Source organism: Penicillium chrysogenum (genome assembly GCF_028827035.1).
Source record: "Penicillium chrysogenum strain IBT 35668 chromosome Unknown utg000002l_segment0_segment0, whole genome shotgun sequence".
Taxonomy (NCBI): domain Eukaryota; kingdom Fungi; phylum Ascomycota; class Eurotiomycetes; order Eurotiales; family Aspergillaceae; genus Penicillium; species Penicillium chrysogenum.
This window is the reverse complement of record NW_026622750.1, coordinates 1,381,957-1,398,258: the sequence shown is the minus strand read 5'-3', so window position 1 is coordinate 1,398,258 and position 16,302 is coordinate 1,381,957. Positions and strand designations below refer to the sequence as shown.

Here is a 16,302-nt window from a genome sequence, read left to right as displayed (position 1 = left end):
TAACGGGAACCTTTCTATCTATAACCTTAGATCCATTCAGTTCTAAATTTCTGAACGCCCAGTGCGGTCCTTCCCACCCAGATCAGCCCATTGTCTAGAAATAGTGTCAGCATCCTCGTCTGAGCTATCCGGGTTAGAAGTGACTGGAAGGGGGAAAACCTCGGTGCTCATTAACTCGGGTGAGTCTTCGGGCATAGGGGAGACTGCAGACAAAGGTGGGCTAATCATGCCATAGGAGCTACCGCAGCTCCATGTCTCTGGAGTCTCTGTCTCGGGAGTCTCTGTCTCTGGAGTCTCTGTCTCCTCGGGAAGCTTCTCGACGGGCTTTGAGCCTTCTGCCTGGAAGAGATTAGCAACACCACCAGAAAGCTTCTCAATTTCAGCGAGAGTAGGGGACCGATATTCCTCTCCCTTGGGGTTCGGAACAGACTTGGTGTCGGAGAGAGTTCTAGAGCTGCTTTTCCTCGAAACGACTTTGGCTAGTGTTCGGACAGCCGAAGGCATAGGAGGTTCTCGTTGCGATACTCGACCATCGTGGTAGTGGCGAATCGAACGACGCTCGCCGCCGACAGCGCGCTCAGTGGTAAAGCCGTTGCTCGTTGGTGCAATGGGGGCCTTTCCTGCTCGGTTAGACTTCTTGCGGTCAGCCATATTGGTGAATATGACCTATGTATCTGCGGCGAAAATAGTTAGTTTGTATGTCTCCGGTGGAGTAGATGAATGGACTGGATGGACTGGATGGAATACTCCTAAAAACCCACGGAAATTGGGGATCTTATATAGTTGGGTTCACGGTGTCTATGGACGGGGTGAGAACAAAGCCTTTATCCTTCCTTTGCTGTGCCTTTCTTTCAAGTCCTTGCTTTCATAGATAAATACAATAACAATGCGGTAGATCTATTTGGCGCATTGAAAGGAGACAATGAAAGACCTTGTTTCTAATCAAGCCAAAGAAAACATCCATACCTCTCCCTGTTTATATCCACCACCGCGGCCTGAACAAAAACCTGTAACCATCAAGGGTCTCTAATGGTTGATTGCTTCAAATCTGGGGTTACTGCCAAGAGACCAAAATATGTCTTCCACACGAACCGTATTTCTCCGTGAAGACCTTCCTACAGTCGACGAATATGGCTTGTTCCGAGGCACGCTGTGGTTGACAGTGAGATTTTCAAATAATGATCACCAGTGTTCTGACGAGGAGCTGATGAATCTTACAATTCGGCGTCTTCAACGCGGGGAGTTCACAGTGGACTCCGAGCCTATACACCAGGGAAGGGGATTTTGCATATCATTCCCGGTCTCAATTTACGGCGCTAGTCGTAGCGAGTGTATTGCCATTGCTATAAGACTGGCGGAATGCTATAGGCAGGATATCATGTCAGGGGAGATTTCTATTGACCGGGAGTTTCTATTCAGGAGCAGGGCTTTCATCCGATAAAGACATGCTGGAAACAGAAAAAAGATCAAGGAGCATTCCGGATTGGTAGACATATATCCACCCAAGTGTCCGTATATGCTCGCCGCAGGAGGGTGATAAGGCTTCTATAATATGCTACACTCATGCTTTCCAATGTTGAATCTATGAATATGGGGCATAAATAATCATATCCTAGGTACGCACTTTTTACCCCAAAACTTCCACCTCACGTATAGTACCGTGTTCTTGCCCGGAAGCCTTTATACATCCCTACCTCACTGCGCCGTTTGCGAAGATTTACCATGTAGGAGCTATTGGTCTAATCAAGAAAGCCTTGAGCTTCAGTTTGGAATATCTATTTGGCGCATTTTTTTCTCTTCCATCTTTCAAAAAAGGCCTTACTAGAAACCGTGCGCTTTATGCCATAGTTCCGCCCCGGGTAGTTGATTTTTCACTGGCGGGTTAACCGCTATAGTCCCATTCCTCTAGATAATATCAAATCCGAAGGATAATACAATACTTCTCTATCCTGCAGATCTAGCACATTGGCTAATATCTACATGACCACCCAGCTTAAACGCTTATATGGAGTACAAGGCCTTCATAGCTAAACTGAGTGAACATTATACGGCGGCCCCTAATCTGCAGAGTTACTCCCAGGGTGAAATGGAAGGCATACCTAGGTAATAATGGGTAATCTTACATCAGCATATTTATCTACCTAGGTAGGCTAGACTCTAAGTCTAGAGAAAGTGGCTTTTTATCTACGTGACGTTTCAAAATGTTGGAAGATGTCCGCAAAATACCGACGTTGGTCCTACGGTTCCGACGCCCAATTTAGTATCCTGACGGCAATCTGATATACTTCCGTAGATGTTAAAATAGAATTTGGCGACCTTTGCCTGCCTCCTTCGCACTCTCCATTTCTCCTCGTTATCCATCCTCCTCGTTATCCATCCTCCTCGTTATCCATCCTCCTCGTTATCCATCCTCTCCCCGATATCTTATCCCAAATCCCTACATATTTCTTGTCTACCACCATGGGTACCATGGGTGGAGTCACTACCGAAGACGTCGTCATTCTCATGCTCTTAATTGCCTTAACAACCTTGTGGGCTTTGATCGTGATTTTCTGCGTCGAGTGGTGGAGGCTGTTACGCACACTGAATCCTCCAGGGTCAGACCCTCGGGTGCCCGTGACGTGGGAACTATCTATAGCTCAGCGTCCAAAACAAGATTAATCTAGGAACGGTGTCTGTACCCGTATAGCACCGAGAGCTATAATAAGGGACGCCGTCATAAAATGCCTCAACTGACGGGCCGTAACCCGCCAACGTTCTCTCCGGGACTTAAGAGGCTCTGCGTGACTGCGTTGCCTACACCAAGGGTCTATATCATTATTTACTTCAACTTTTCCTTGCTTTGCCGAAGTCAGAGGGTTTAAATGGACCCTGGTCTTTTTTTTTCAGTGCAATGTTCGATGGGTACTTCTTTTGCACCTTTGTGGTTCCCCTGTTAGAAGCGTCCTGGGTTGCTGTATATTCGGTCAGGGCGGGTGATTCAGATTTGCACTAAAAGGAGGTCACTCTCACATATATAAATCGGGAATCGGGAAATGAAAGGACACGAGAGTTTGATGTATATCTATCTTCTAGGTATTGCGAAATGAGGGATATGTTTGGCTCTTGGCTTAAACCGCTGTTTTTGTTTTCCAATGAAATGATTCGTTTACCTTTGCTGTAACAGCGATATCTCATTCTTATGTCCATTTCGAGCTTTCCTTGATGGCTCAAAGCACAGTCGTAGTTCCCACAACAGCAGCTTCCTCAAGTTGTGAATTTCCCAGGTCAAAATGCGGTCCGCCCCTCTGTTCTCCTTTTCTCTCCTCTTCCCTCCTCATGCGAGTCTGCAAAGTCAAACATAATTATTATTTCTCTTGATCTAACCTTCGTGTTCACCTCTTATTGTCGGCCATCATCGTGTCTGACACAATTATCGCAGCCATCATCAAGGATGGCTTTACGCCTCGGGCAGACACAGGCCGCAACCCAACCTGCCCAGAGTTTGCCTAAATCTCTAATTCAATCTTTGTCAACGCTCTTCGCCGAGAGCCAAGCCTCATAGAGATCCGGATCCCGAGCTGGGTCTTGGGGTGAATGATGTGCCAATGATTGACGTGGCAGAGTGATCCGCCCACCCTTCTTCTCTTTTTGCCTCTCTCCCTCTTGCTTCTCCACTCTTGCCCTCGTGGATCTTGGCTCATTACCTCGGGGTTGCGGAGTCGTGGTTCGGCTTCCACTGTGAACTTTGAGCGTCGTGAGACGTCGAGAGCCAAACTCTCGAATCATCAAGTTCCCCGCGGGCTTGATATTCACAGTGTGGCTCACTAACACCATGATCCTGGCTATGACGGAAACAAAATGTGATTGCTATCAGACTTGATTTGGTCAGTGGTCGCAGCGTTGCTTGATACTTGCTATACTCCCATCTTTCGACGCGGCTGACTCTGATGGATGTGGAGTGCAAGCCACCAGCACCGAGCTCGCACTTCTTCGCAGTGCTGGTGACTAGTAACCTTCGGGTGAAGCTAAGTCGAGCTCATTTGTACATGGTCTTTTTCTCATGAATCGACCTGCTATCGGTTTGATTGACACCTTTTGCTTCTGAGTAGTCTCTGTAATTTAATAGTATCGTCAATACAATTCAATGAACACTCCTTTCACTCTTCCCGGAAGAAAAAAAAATAAACTCCTGGATACATTTCAGTGGATACGATTACCTCTGGAAAGGCGGCAAATGGAACTATCGTTCTACTCCGGTAACTTTACGAATACTCGAATGATCTGTAAAGCCCTGAGAACTATGGTTCCCCTTCATTGAGGCTTTGTAACCAGAAACCAGCTGTATAGGACTTCATATGTACCTAGGTGCATCTTAATTGTCATCTAATAACTTATACATTTTTACTACTATTGCTTTCATATTGTTCCAAACTTGATACATAATGCCACAAATATGATCAATGTGTAGCTCCAGGGATATATTTATCGCTTATGCAGACCCTAGTGTCTACATGATCAACCAATTGAAGACTTATTCGAGGTTTAAATGGTCTACACTAAAGCCACACTATTCAACTCACTACATAAGAATGCACCGTATAGTTTTGTGAAAGAGAATATAACATGGAAGCATTACGATCACCGTAAAAGGACGAAGTATCACTATTATCGTCTCATCACTCTCCAACGCCTAGGGTCAGTCTTCCCCCGTAAATAGAGATGAGCGATCACGGAATGCACATCATGTTTTATTTTTCCTTCAGCAACCGGACGTTAGAAAAAGTAGCGTCGTGATATCAGGTGGCAGTGTTCCGTCACCTGCAGTTCGTGAGTATTGGCGTTGATATTGAAGCAACCTTCTTCTCAACTTTCTTTTCTGTTCCAGGCAGTAATCCCTTTTCCACTGACCGTAAACACCTTGCATCATATTCTGCAAGTTCTGCGAGCGAAGCCTATAGGGGAAAATTTCAGTAATAGCTCTTCTTTCTTCGCGGATCCTTTCATAAGCTCACCAGTATGTGTCATAATGCTTAAAGAATATTCCGGTGAGACGACACTGGTCAATCCAGGGACAGTCTGCAGGCCATTTGCAGCTTCCCAGATTTCGAACGACCCAGAAAGCAGCCAGATTCTTGTCTTCAGACAAAGGGTATTTTGTAATCAGAGTCGGACACACCATACAGGTTTTTGAGACCAGCCTCCCGGGGACAAAAGGCAGGATGTCTCGATGAGGTTTCGAAGCCATCAAAGCCTGGTACATGTGAGGATTTTCGACGGCTTGGTTCCCAGGGACGAGATGTAGGAGTTCCTCATGAGGACAAGCAAAGGTAGGCTCAGCTGTGAAATGAGCGCCGGGGAAAGAGAACCTTATAGTATGCCGAGCCGCTGCACATAACTGGCCCGTTTCCGTAATTACTAAAACCAGAGCAACTCGCACAACGTAGCCAGACCTAGTGCTAAATTCGCAGACATGGCCGAGGCCGGGTTGTCCTCTATCGTCAAAGTCATACACGAATGGGCCATATCTGGTTTTGGCTGGCTTTGCGGGTTGTTTGATGATCTTGATAAGCTGTTCTCGACCTCGAATCGTCAGAGAAATACAGGGACATAGGTCAGCTATACCAGAGTAGTATGTGCAGGGCCTCTCCAGAGGTGATTTTCTTAGGAAATGTCTCGTAAATTCTTTCCGTGGATGGAGTTTTAGGCACCTTGCACAATAGGCCCAGCGACGGTTTTCGAGTCGAAGAAGGAGTTGGTTTCGCGGCACATCCTGACTATTCACGCATAGTATTGGGTTCCTGATACGCAAGAGTCGTGGAAATTCAAGATCTTTATGCTTCACTATTGTCCCGAATAGGCCGTAGAGCTCTTTGCAGCTGAGGGATAGACAAACTTGATCGACTAGTGAGAGGTGTTGGTAGATTTTCTGTAAGATGCGCTCATCCAAGCAAAGTATGGCGGGGTATTTTGGCACTTTCTTCCCAAAGGAATGCAGCAGCCGGAGGAGCGTATTTCGAGATCGAGACATCTTCAAATCCTTAAAGCGAAAGATGATGTTGAACCGGCAGGAGACTAGGTTTTGATTTTGGATAGGAGAGTCAATCTGGTCTATGGCTACCTTGTAATATTGAGAACGAAAAGACTCCAGGCGGTGACGTACTGATTGCGAGTTTCTATTCCAAAATTATCTAGTCTGGCTTTGGTACCTAGGTACATGTAGTTTTGGATCCGATGCCTATTTTGTCTGGTAAAAACGCAAAATGAGCTGACCGATCCCGTCTTGGTTAACGCAAAGGCTTGTATAGGATAGCATCCAGACAAGGGGTTTTGATGATGGACCACCATCCATCCTGGGTGTGGAGAGTTTGGGGACAGGGCAGTGAAAACGTCAGTAAACAGTCAATTGAGAACGGAGCGCGCGGGAAAGGCAAGGAGCAAGACGCTCGGGACACGGGGGATATGAGAGTGAATGCGTTCTGGTTGCACTAGGTAATAAGCCAGACTGCCTCGTGGACATAGTGGAGTTTGTCCGTTTGAAGCAGGAACGGCTTGTCTCGTGTCATTTTGTCATTCCCCTACGCTCGTGATCACCAAAGCAATGCATCACTGACATGTGGGCTCGTCTTGGCTTCACCCGAAGGTTACTAGTCACCAGCACTGCGAAGAAGTGCGAGCCCGTCGCTGGTGACCCCACCACTCCATCTATCAAGGTGAGCCGCCTCGAAAGATGGAGCTCTCCTACACCATTCCCTCAGCCACCGCTTCCCGGGTGTAGGGGTGGGGTCCCGAAGTGAACCAATCTAGCCAAGCGATCTCGCCTTCGAAGACGAGTCAACTTGACCATCATGCCCTGCGCCTTTACTTGCTCGGGATTTCCTCAATTCGCCACTGTGCTGATCAGCTCTGTCACCAACTGAGCCAGATGGTGTGGGGGGCCGAGGGTTTGGTTTACCCCGGCGAGGACTATTGCAGCCTCGAGCATCTCAATACGGCGGGTCATTGAGGTATGTTCCCGAGCAAGGGAACAGGTAGACTCTGTGTGGACCACATCATCTAACCTGATACCGGCTGGACGGCGCGCATCATTCCGCTCCGGCGGCGGCCACCGCCGGTGAAAACAGTAGCGCAGCCATTCCTTAACAGGGAGTAGCAAATTTGCTACCGCCACAACGAGAGAGACAATACTAACAATCAGTGAAATCCAAGCTACTTCCATGATGGATGGGGGGTATATAACTTGCCTGAAAATGTTTGTGGATGCATGAGGAGAGGGAAAAAAGAAGGCAGAAGGGAATCGAGCAGGAGGTACTTGTATACCCACGGTGGAAGCTATCGAAGGCAGGTGCATCTATCGGAAGGAAGGTACGATAGGACGGAAAGAACGTGGCGTACCACAGGAACGTTGGACCTAGTACACACTACATTTCCCCTTCTATACATCCTCTAAGATTGGTACGTTTACGAGTACATCAGATGATGTGTAGAGCCCTGAGAACTCTGGTCTCCCTCCATGGAGGTTTGTAACATGAATTGAGTTGCGGGGGACTTCATACACCTGTCTTTATCTGATCATACACCTCTACGTGTTTCTTCCGACAACACCTTTTGGCACTGGAAGTTGATAATGCATATAGTCTACTCCAGACCTAGCTAGTTATGATATTCAAGGGCTACGTCGTATAGTTTTGTACAACATAATATGACACCGGAACTATATTTTCATGACTATAAAGTTGAGAACGGCAAAGGTATGTATATCATCTGGTTAAAAAAGAAACAGGTTAGAAGCAGAAGCGAGTCCAACTCAACAGCAAAGATCCCCTCATGTGTGCAAATACTGAACGCATCTCGCAGTCTACTGAAGGCTAACAAGTCTCGCAGTATCCCTGAGACGAACATGAAACTCCCTAATCTGGTTTGCAGGAGTCTCAATAATGTATCGCCAGAGAGTCCAAATATCCTGACAATCAGCAATACTATCCTGGCCCTCCTGTTCAATCTCAAACTCTCTGTGTTCCTGGTCACGTCCGAACCCAACGAATCGAACCAAAGCAAGATCAACCGGCGCAGGAGCGATCTCCGAAGAAAACTGAGTATATCCGAACCTCTTCACCTGTACCTGGATTTTGTTCCACTGGGGTCGCCATTGTTCGAATGTCGCTGTCCACTCCAGATCAGTGCCTGCATCCGCGAGTGTAGCACACATGGTCCAGAGAAAATGAGAGACGCTAATCCAGCCATCAGACTTACCCGGTGCGCCTAGTAAGTTAGTTTCTTCGCGGTTGACACTAAAATGGAATAAGGATTTGTCGAATGGGCCTTTGCCGTCATCTTTCGACCTCAGTGCCAGCGACAGCGGCACAGAGTCGAAGGAATCTAAAGTGGTGTCAGAACCACAGTCCTCGTCATCTGCATCCCAGTTCTCGTCAGTGTTAATAGGGATCTTCAGATCCTGGAGTCTAGATGGCTTTGGCATGGTTGAATCTTGTATTCGCTTGGGTGGATCGGATCGAGGAATCGAAATAGACTAGTGTATTGGTCTGCAGTTACAGGCAGCATGGGAGTATCAATATATAGTTGAAACTCCAGTCGCGGTATTACATCTGAATTCAAAGCCACCCTTTGTTCTTCTTTGGGCTTTGGCTTTTGTCCTTTATTCAGAGACGGCTTCGAGGGACTAAAATACAATGGCCTTCATAAAGTGGGGGTTTCTTTGTCAATAGCCAGTCAGTCACTTTGTCTCCAAAATGGGATCAAAGCAACACAGCACAAACATTAGAAAACAAAGAAGCAGCTGCTTCCAGGCCTGGATCGCCAGTGTTGATAATGGAAAATTGTGAGTCAAGCATTCATGAACCATTTTCACTGACAGCGGCGGCAGGATGAAAGGCTGTAAGAACCCGAAGTCTCTGGTCATTAGAGCCCTTCAACACCTTCATCAGTTGGCCTTCCAAGCTTTCCATTGACAAGGTCCCGCTCCTTCCGTCGATTCTCCAGATAAAACCGGCCTCCTTCGTAAAGGCTGAGATACAGGCCCAATGCAATTGCCGTCCAACCAGCCCGTATTAGTCCGCCCTTAAACAAGCCACGAATGCCCTCATATTGTACGATATTACGACCGACAGATATAAGTGATTTGGTCTTTGTTCGTGCCCCCGAAGATACTGCCCCACTGCCACGAGCACCAGCCCGAGTACTTCGATCCTGGGAACTAGCACCAGCTTCGCTTGCCGAAAGCATAACGCGGGTCTTGATCACGTCAATTGGGGTAGTCACTGTTGCCGCAACCGTCCCGGAAATTGCCGCAGCTATACCCGTCAAGCCGGCCCGTTCGACTAGTTGATCTGACTGTTCCGATGGGGGTCGGCCGGTGTTGCTGCGATTCGCTTTCCGTTGCCTCCGTCGGTTAATCAGGTGTGACCGCACATACTCAAAGAGCGGAAATTGTAAAGCCGTCGTTGGGAGGTTCCGACCAACCAGTGCTGTGTATCCACTCCATAGACGCCAAGGATGACGTCGAAATCGCGAAAGTACTTGTCGCATGGCAGATGTGTTTGTTTGGGAACCTTGAATCATCTGCGCATTTTGCTTTAGTACCTCTGCCGGGGTGATCATGAGGCATGATACCATCTCCCCGGTTGAAGAGGCAATTCCATGCATAATTGGAGTTGGGAGGGAATGCGTGAAAGGCAAGCGAAGACTATTCAGTGAACCATCTGGGAAGGTCCTCTTGCCACTTGTAATGCTAGTGGGAGCCTCTGCTGATGAATTGTACATAATGCTCTTCACAGCTTCGTATGTGGTAAAGAATGCACCGGCTATATCGAGGTAGGTAGGATCGTCAGCTTTGATGTTCTTTGTTCCCCATTTATCAATAAGAGTCAACACATACAAGCTGGAATAGTCGAGAAAACCACACTCCAGACGCCTTGGTACAATCCTCGGAAGAGTAGATTGCGCCGCACCGCTCCTGTGCGCGCATCTTTGAAGACCTTCTCATAGTCTGGGGACTGGACACGGGTCTTGAGGGTGTCGAATGGGTAGACGATGAAATCGACTGCAACTGCAGCAAATGCGCCTGCCTATTAAAAAAATATATTCTAGTTAGCCATTGAATTCTGAAACCCGTATCTCGTCGTCGAATTTGTCAAATTGTCAAATTTATGAATGCGTCCAGTTGGACTGAAGAGACTCACAACCCAAATATCGGAAGGAGTGTTGTACATGGAGAAGACGAAGACCGAAAGAGCCCAGATTTCTGGGGAAGAGCCATTGTAAATATTTAAATATCGAAAGAGAATGTCATTGAACAATTCCAGCTGATTCAGTCGACGCTTATCCATTATCGCCGATCCATATGATGATCGATGACGTCACCCACGCGATAGTCACGTGTCTGTAGCAGAAGGTCCCCTGGACGTCCACCTACATGACCTGAGGTAACTTTGTAGTGTCTATATGATTTATTAGAGGATATTGTATTTCTATTGCTAACCTCTAACCATTAAAGCACCTTGAGGTACTACATCATATCGCAACAAAGGGATAATATACACGGCCTCCACAGATTCGTCTATTGCCAGCCCTTCGGTCCAGCCCAGTTACCCTTGAGCATGTAGTTGAAGTACACCCAAGGGAAGAAGTCCTTCTTCAGGTGGTAGAACGAACGACGGGGCTCGGCCTGGTCAATACCAAACCAGTCACCAAATGTCTCCTTGGGTACTCCGGCGTACTTAAACTCGGCAAGAAGGACCTTGCCATACTCGGTCAGGAGCGGGCATGAGGTGTATCCATCGTAAGAAGCATCCAGTGCCTTGCCCTCCATGCTCTGCAAAAGGTTGCGAACGAGAACTGGTGCCTCAGAGGTGACTGCCGCGGCGGTCTTGGATGTGGGCAAACTGGAAGCATCACCAGCAGACCAGACGTTGGGGAATTTCTTGTGGCGGGTGGTGTTGTCGTCCACATCGACGTATCCGGCCTCGTTGGCCAGAGCACTGTTCTTGACGAAAGCATGAGCACCCATCTTAGGGGTGACGTGCAACAGGTCGAATTGTTTGGTGACCTCTCCCTCGGGAGAGGCAAAGATGGCAGCCTTGCCATCAATGGCCAGGAGATCGTGTTGGAACAATCCCTCAACACCGCGGTCCTTCCGCATCTGCTCGAGGACGGCGCTGTACTTGGGGACACCGAACATCATTGGGAGACCGGTGGCAAAGCTGATCTTGACGGGTGACTCAGAGGGGCTGGCAGGGTTGTAAAGGCCAGCTCGTTTCCAATGATCCAATGCAAGCCACATGATCTTCTGCGGTGCACCCGCACACTTGATCACACCGGCTGGCTGAGTGAAAATTGCATTGCCTCCGTGGAAGTTTTCAATGTTGCGGAAAGCCTTGTCGCATGTGTCGTAGCTGTAGATTGTTGACACCGTTGAGTTCCGGTCTGCCAGGGCCTCAGAGAGACCCTTGATGGCGCCAAAGTTGAGGTTAATACCGGGCACAACGACCAGATGCTCGTAGTTGATCTTGTCGCCATTCTCGAGGGTGAGGGCATTTTCTGTGGGGGCAAAGGCGCCAACACCCTCGTTATAAAACTTGAATTTAGGATCGATCAAGGTGTTCAATGGCTTGCGCAGCTCCTGTTTGTCCTTGAGGCCTCCGCCAACCAGTGTCCAGCCAGGTTGGTAGTTATGCCACGCTGCCGGATCGACTACAGCAATGTCATCTTGCGCAAACTTGCCAGAGTGCAGCAGCTGGTGGCTGATGGAGAGACCAGCAGTACCACCGCCGACCACTACAATCTTGTGGTTTCTTGCAGAGCTCACGGGGGACGCAGTTGCGAGGCTCCTCCATTGAGCGACTGAGCGCTTGGCAGCAACTACTGTGCGACGCTGAAACATGTTTGGGTATAATGCAAAAATATGACAAAAAAGCCCCGAAGCAGCCAAAAAGAGCTGATCTTATGATGTCGTGATTTCGGATTAACTCGTTCCGATATCGGGGAGTCGGGCTTTCTTCGCCGAATACGTTCGGGGTCCAGGGAAAGGGACAGTACTTGGATGTTCTATGTTTACTTCGAATATTCTCTAATGCTTCACTTCTACTTCAAGTATCTCTCGCTTTAGGGATTGGTCAAAGCATCGTGGTTGTACATGACGATGTTGATGTGTGGCCTTGATTCGCCTTGTCATTACTATGGGGTTGAGGCCTTAGCCTTAGCAACGGGACCCCAAACAATGTACCTCGCAACAGATGTTCCTGGAATTTGACTTGTGGCAAGAAAATGCGGGACATATCCATGGACGGTGTCGTAATGACTCCGGAGGCGTTTTCAATCGCCGACCTAGATGCTCGCCGAGTCGCCGACCGATGTCTTTCAAGTATGGCCACAGCTCCTACATTCCTTACCAACTTTTGTCCCTCAAATTCTGTATATAATGATCAGTTTTCGGCAGCAATCATCAATCATCAGCCGGCAAAGGTCATCAGATCTTTTCAGATTGTCTAGCAAGCCAATTCGAACATCAACACTGGTCGACCTCAGTCAATTGCGTCACATTCAACAAGCGACACGGACAGGTATACCTTATACCCCAAATTCTTCAAGAAACGTCGCTTCAATCAAGAGAACGGTTGGCCTGTCACGAAAAGAACAACCATGTCATAGCTGGAACCAGCCATTTTCGCCACGTTCAAGCTGCATCCCTCCCAGGCATATAGTTCCACGTCGAGCTACATATAGCACTGCATCCGCTATGTCATCAGAGCCTGTGATTCACAATGTCTTCGAACCCACATCTGGAACGTGGCAGTATCTCATTGCCGATCCGTCGACATCAACGGCTGTCATCATCGACCCAGTCTTGAACTATGATCCCGCCACTCAGGCCGTGGCCACTCATGCAGCCGATTCACTGCTCTCCCTTGTCAAGGAAAAGGGCTATAAGGTTGACAAGATTCTCGAAACCCACGCTCATGCAGATCATTTGACTGCGGCATCTTACCTTCAGAAACGTCTCGCCCAGAATCAAGACCATAAGCCGCCCATCTGCATTGGCAAGCGCATTGAACAAGTGCAAAAATTGTTTGCTGAAAGATATGGTGTCCCAGAAGAGGAATATAAAGGCGTTTTTGACAAGCTTTTTGACGACGACGAGACGTTCACTATTGGGAATCTGAAAGGACAGGCTATCCATCTACCTGGGCACACCCCCGATCATCTGGGTTACAAGATTGGAGGTAATTATCCACCAGCAATAATGACCTTACCACACAGTTACTTACAAGAATTTTCTAGACAACCTATTCTGCGGTGATTCTCTCTTCCATGTGGACATCGGCACTGCACGGTGTGACTTTCCCGGTGGCGATGCCAACGACCTCTTTCGATCAGGCCGCAAGCTTCTGAGCCTGTCTGACCACGTCAAGATCTGGACAGGTCATGATTATCCGCCGCAGGGACGGGGTGACCCCGTGCCTTGGATGAGCGTCCAGGATCACAAGAAGCTGAACAAGCATTTCAAAGACGGTATCAGCGAAGAAGAGTTTGTGGCTTTGCGAAAGGAACGTGATGCAGGATTGGCAGAGCCCAAGCTGCTCCACCAATCTTTGCAGATCAACATTCGAGCAGGGCGACTCCCTTCGCCTACGAAATTCGGTCAGCGGTTGCTTCACCTTCCACTGAAGCTCGCAGAGGAAGAAGCATGGTAACTGAGATATACGATTAGTAAAAGGAACAGAGTACATACTCATCAACTAGTCTCCTGTGAAGGACGAAAGGTGGCGCATTCAACAGGCCGAACCCCCTTTTCTCGTTCAACTACATGTACATACATTGTATATATTACCTCAAGCGACATGAAACTAAGCAGCATCTTACTGTCTTTCTAAATTTCGATAGCCTTTCTCATCTATTTGACGAGTGTCTTTGTTACATGTTGTACTAGTATGATCCCCGATGAGAACCAACTCCTCAATGTCTGTGACGTTCGTAGTTGCCAAAGTCAATATCTCTTTGCTTTGTCCCCTTCTCACCTTTGCGGACCACAATGCCTTTGTACTCGGATAGATCCGCAAACTAAGAAGACAAGATATAACAAAGGATCTTTAATACTTCGATTGTTTTCATCTTCCAAGCTGTGCTCCATCGAGTATTCGAGTCGGCTACTCGAACTGCATAAATAGCTCCAATCCCACCTCGATATCTTCTCGCCAACCAACAGTGCCTCGAACACAATCCTCACAGATCACACAGATCCCACAGATTCATACTAACCTTTTATTACCAGCATCCATCATCCATCCCATCTTCACCATGATTATCCCTGCTCGTGACAGTGTTTACGTTATGGACCGGAACCACTTTCTTCGCCTTCTAGAGACCCTGATCGACAAGCTCCGAGCTAACCCGGATAACCGTCTCTTTGTAGTTGAAGGGCTTCGAGAGCTTGCTCAGCTGACACCTGGCTGCCTTGAGGCGTCGCGTGTCGTCGGTGACCTTGTTTTCCACCAGATGTGCTCTATCCTTCAGGACATTTGGCAGCCCGCGATTGTCACTCTGTTGGCAAACGCCCACGAGTTCGATGGGTATAGGGTCGCCGATGCGATGGACTTGAGGATGGACTCCCCCTGGAGGGGTTCGGGACCCCTTCGGTTGTCCACGGACTTGGTAGTGCAGATGCATGCAGAAGCACATTCATAGATATCTGGTTTCGTAGATCAATCTAACCTTACATTTGTAAGACAAATCTGTCCTATCCGTAGATTATCCTATTGTAAAAAAGTTATACACGAGAATTTGACCTGTTCAATGTGATTGTTATATTCTAAACAAAATAAAGATTTCCTTCTATGATCGAATACAAGTCGATACAACGCAGGAGTCTAATGCCCCGAGACTCAGCTCCGCTCATAGAAGAAAAAAGAAACAGGAAGTCATATTAACATCCAAAATAGAGAACATTTTCCCTCCCTACGCCGTAAAAAGGTCATGCAATACCAGAAGCGTCGTGTCTCCCCTTCGCAATCATCAACGTTTAGTTCGAGGTCTCGTTGGGCAGCAGGTTGCCCTTGACGGCAAACATCTTGCCCGTGCTGGACGACACGAAGCTGTCGACCTGGCGCGCGTACTGGTCCACCTGGCGAGTGTTGAGCATGCTCTCCAGACGGCTGGGCTCGGCGGGGAGCTTGAACAGACGCTGCCACTCGTCCTCGGGGAGGAGGGGCTGGTTGAGAGTGGCACGGGTAGCGTTCTCTTGTGCGCGCTTCGCCTTCCAGGCGTTGATCTTCTGCTGCTCGCGGCCGAGCACACGCTGGTAGTATTGGTAGTTGTTGACCTCGGTGTTGTGGGTCTCGATGCTGTCCAGAAGGAGATCGCAGTTCTTCTCCAGGAAGGGATCGATGTTGAGGGACAGGTTGTCGAGGTTGGGGGTAAGGGTGGAGGTTTTGGTGAAGGGGCTGGACTCGAGGGCAGCCAGGGAGGAGGGGAGCTCAGTGGAAGCTGAGGAAGTCGGGGTCTGCAGCTGGTGGATGAAAGAGGTGATCAGGTGGGAGTTGTGGAGCTTGACGGGCAGTTCCTCGAAGATGTCGGGGTGGCGCAGGTTGGACTTTTGGAGGCTGATGTTCTTGTTAGTTTTCACGATATAATTTTGCGAATTTCCGAGGTCATTGCACGTACTCCTCGGAAGTGAACTTGTTCTCCTTGAACGCAGTCATGAACTTGGAGGACAGGCGGAAGGCCCGGAGGCTGAGGCTGCCCTGGGCGCTGCGGCTGACATCGTGGACCAGGGCGACTGTGCGCTCGTTCAACTGGCTCTGGTAGTAAAACTGGTTCTCGATCACGTTCATGTTGACGAAGTTGCCCATGTTGGCGCTGGTGTACCATCCAACGCTGTTGGCATCAGTGTTGACTTCGCGCAGCATGCGGATCATCTCTGCAGAGTAAGCGGCGTTTGCCTTGGCGCGAGGAGCGGCGGCGGCCGGGTTGGGAGCGGCGTTCTCAAAGTGCGACTCAGCGGGGACTTCGACGACGGGGAATGGGAAAGTGTTGGTGATCTCGAGCGTGCCATCGACATCCATACCGACGATGGCACCGGTGGCGGTGGTAGGGAAGGTCTGGGAGCAGTGCTTGATGATTTTCATGACCACCTGGAACATCCGACGTCAGTATTTCTGGCTGGCGAGGACTGGGGGAGATTTTCGTCGGGGAGACCATACCAAGGCCTCGACCTGCACGGCCGCGAGGGGAGCTGGAGTTCTGCGAGTCGGTTAGCATCATGTCGTCACGGATCTAAAAAGATCATCACTTACTCGGCCATTGTGAAAG

At 48.7% G+C, this 16,302-nt stretch overlaps 10 protein-coding genes across 10 annotated transcripts; 4 read left to right on the top strand and 6 right to left on the bottom strand.

Annotated features, from left to right (window-relative positions):
* Nucleotides 1-42: 42 nt before the first annotated feature.
* N7489_004085 (uncharacterized protein) lies at nucleotides 43-651 on the bottom strand (the record flags this gene model as incomplete). The annotated part of the gene is made up of 1 exon (XM_056709837.1): nucleotides 43-651. One exon carries the CDS (start codon nucleotides 649-651, stop codon nucleotides 43-45), a length of 609 nt encoding a protein of 202 aa, XP_056568258.1.
* Nucleotides 652-2,460: 1,809 nt separating this feature from the next.
* Nucleotides 2,461-2,864, top strand: N7489_004084 (uncharacterized protein; the record flags this gene model as incomplete). Its single annotated transcript, XM_056709836.1, has 2 exons — nucleotides 2,461-2,621; nucleotides 2,690-2,864. 2 exons carry the CDS (start codon nucleotides 2,461-2,463, stop codon nucleotides 2,862-2,864), a joined length of 336 nt encoding a protein of 111 aa, XP_056568257.1.
* A 569-nt stretch (nucleotides 2,865-3,433) lies between these two features.
* N7489_004083 (uncharacterized protein) lies at nucleotides 3,434-3,810 on the top strand (the record flags this gene model as incomplete). Its single annotated transcript, XM_056709835.1, is given in 3 exon segments — nucleotides 3,434-3,510; nucleotides 3,530-3,572; nucleotides 3,604-3,810. 3 exon segments carry the CDS (start codon nucleotides 3,434-3,436, stop codon nucleotides 3,808-3,810), a joined length of 327 nt encoding a protein of 108 aa, XP_056568256.1.
* Nucleotides 3,811-6,859: 3,049 nt separating this feature from the next.
* N7489_004082 (uncharacterized protein) lies at nucleotides 6,860-7,198 on the bottom strand (the record flags this gene model as incomplete). The annotated part of the gene is made up of 1 exon (XM_056709834.1): nucleotides 6,860-7,198. The coding sequence occupies one exon, from the start codon at nucleotides 7,196-7,198 to the stop codon at nucleotides 6,860-6,862; it is 339 nt and encodes a 112-aa protein (XP_056568255.1).
* Nucleotides 7,199-7,837: 639 nt separating this feature from the next.
* N7489_004081 (uncharacterized protein) lies at nucleotides 7,838-8,458 on the bottom strand (the record flags this gene model as incomplete). The annotated part of the gene is made up of 1 exon (XM_056709833.1): nucleotides 7,838-8,458. The coding sequence occupies one exon, from the start codon at nucleotides 8,456-8,458 to the stop codon at nucleotides 7,838-7,840; it is 621 nt and encodes a 206-aa protein (XP_056568254.1).
* Nucleotides 8,459-8,898: 440 nt separating this feature from the next.
* Nucleotides 8,899-10,208, bottom strand: N7489_004080 (putative mitochondrial carrier protein; the record flags this gene model as incomplete). Its single annotated transcript, XM_056709832.1, has 3 exons — nucleotides 8,899-9,800; nucleotides 9,875-10,064; nucleotides 10,179-10,208. 3 exons carry the CDS (start codon nucleotides 10,206-10,208, stop codon nucleotides 8,899-8,901), a joined length of 1,122 nt encoding a protein of 373 aa, XP_056568253.1.
* Nucleotides 10,209-10,555: 347 nt separating this feature from the next.
* N7489_004079 (NAD(P)/FAD-dependent oxidoreductase) lies at nucleotides 10,556-11,878 on the bottom strand (the record flags this gene model as incomplete). The annotated part of the gene is made up of 1 exon (XM_056709831.1): nucleotides 10,556-11,878. One exon carries the CDS (start codon nucleotides 11,876-11,878, stop codon nucleotides 10,556-10,558), a length of 1,323 nt encoding a protein of 440 aa, XP_056568252.1.
* Nucleotides 11,879-12,733: 855 nt separating this feature from the next.
* Nucleotides 12,734-13,688, top strand: N7489_004078 (MBL fold metallo-hydrolase; the record flags this gene model as incomplete). The annotated part of the gene is made up of 2 exons (XM_056709830.1): nucleotides 12,734-13,217; nucleotides 13,276-13,688. 2 exons carry the CDS (start codon nucleotides 12,734-12,736, stop codon nucleotides 13,686-13,688), a joined length of 897 nt encoding a protein of 298 aa, XP_056568251.1.
* Nucleotides 13,689-14,292: 604 nt separating this feature from the next.
* Nucleotides 14,293-14,679, top strand: N7489_004077 (uncharacterized protein; the record flags this gene model as incomplete). Its single annotated transcript, XM_056709829.1, has 1 exon — nucleotides 14,293-14,679. One exon carries the CDS (start codon nucleotides 14,293-14,295, stop codon nucleotides 14,677-14,679), a length of 387 nt encoding a protein of 128 aa, XP_056568250.1.
* Nucleotides 14,680-15,013: 334 nt separating this feature from the next.
* Nucleotides 15,014-16,294, bottom strand: N7489_004076 (putative eukaryotic translation initiation factor 3 subunit EifCh; the record flags this gene model as incomplete). Its single annotated transcript, XM_056709828.1, has 4 exons — nucleotides 15,014-15,593; nucleotides 15,655-16,124; nucleotides 16,194-16,233; nucleotides 16,287-16,294. The coding sequence occupies 4 exons, from the start codon at nucleotides 16,292-16,294 to the stop codon at nucleotides 15,014-15,016; spliced, it is 1,098 nt and encodes a 365-aa protein (XP_056568249.1).
* Between the last annotated feature and the right edge of the window lie 8 nt (nucleotides 16,295-16,302).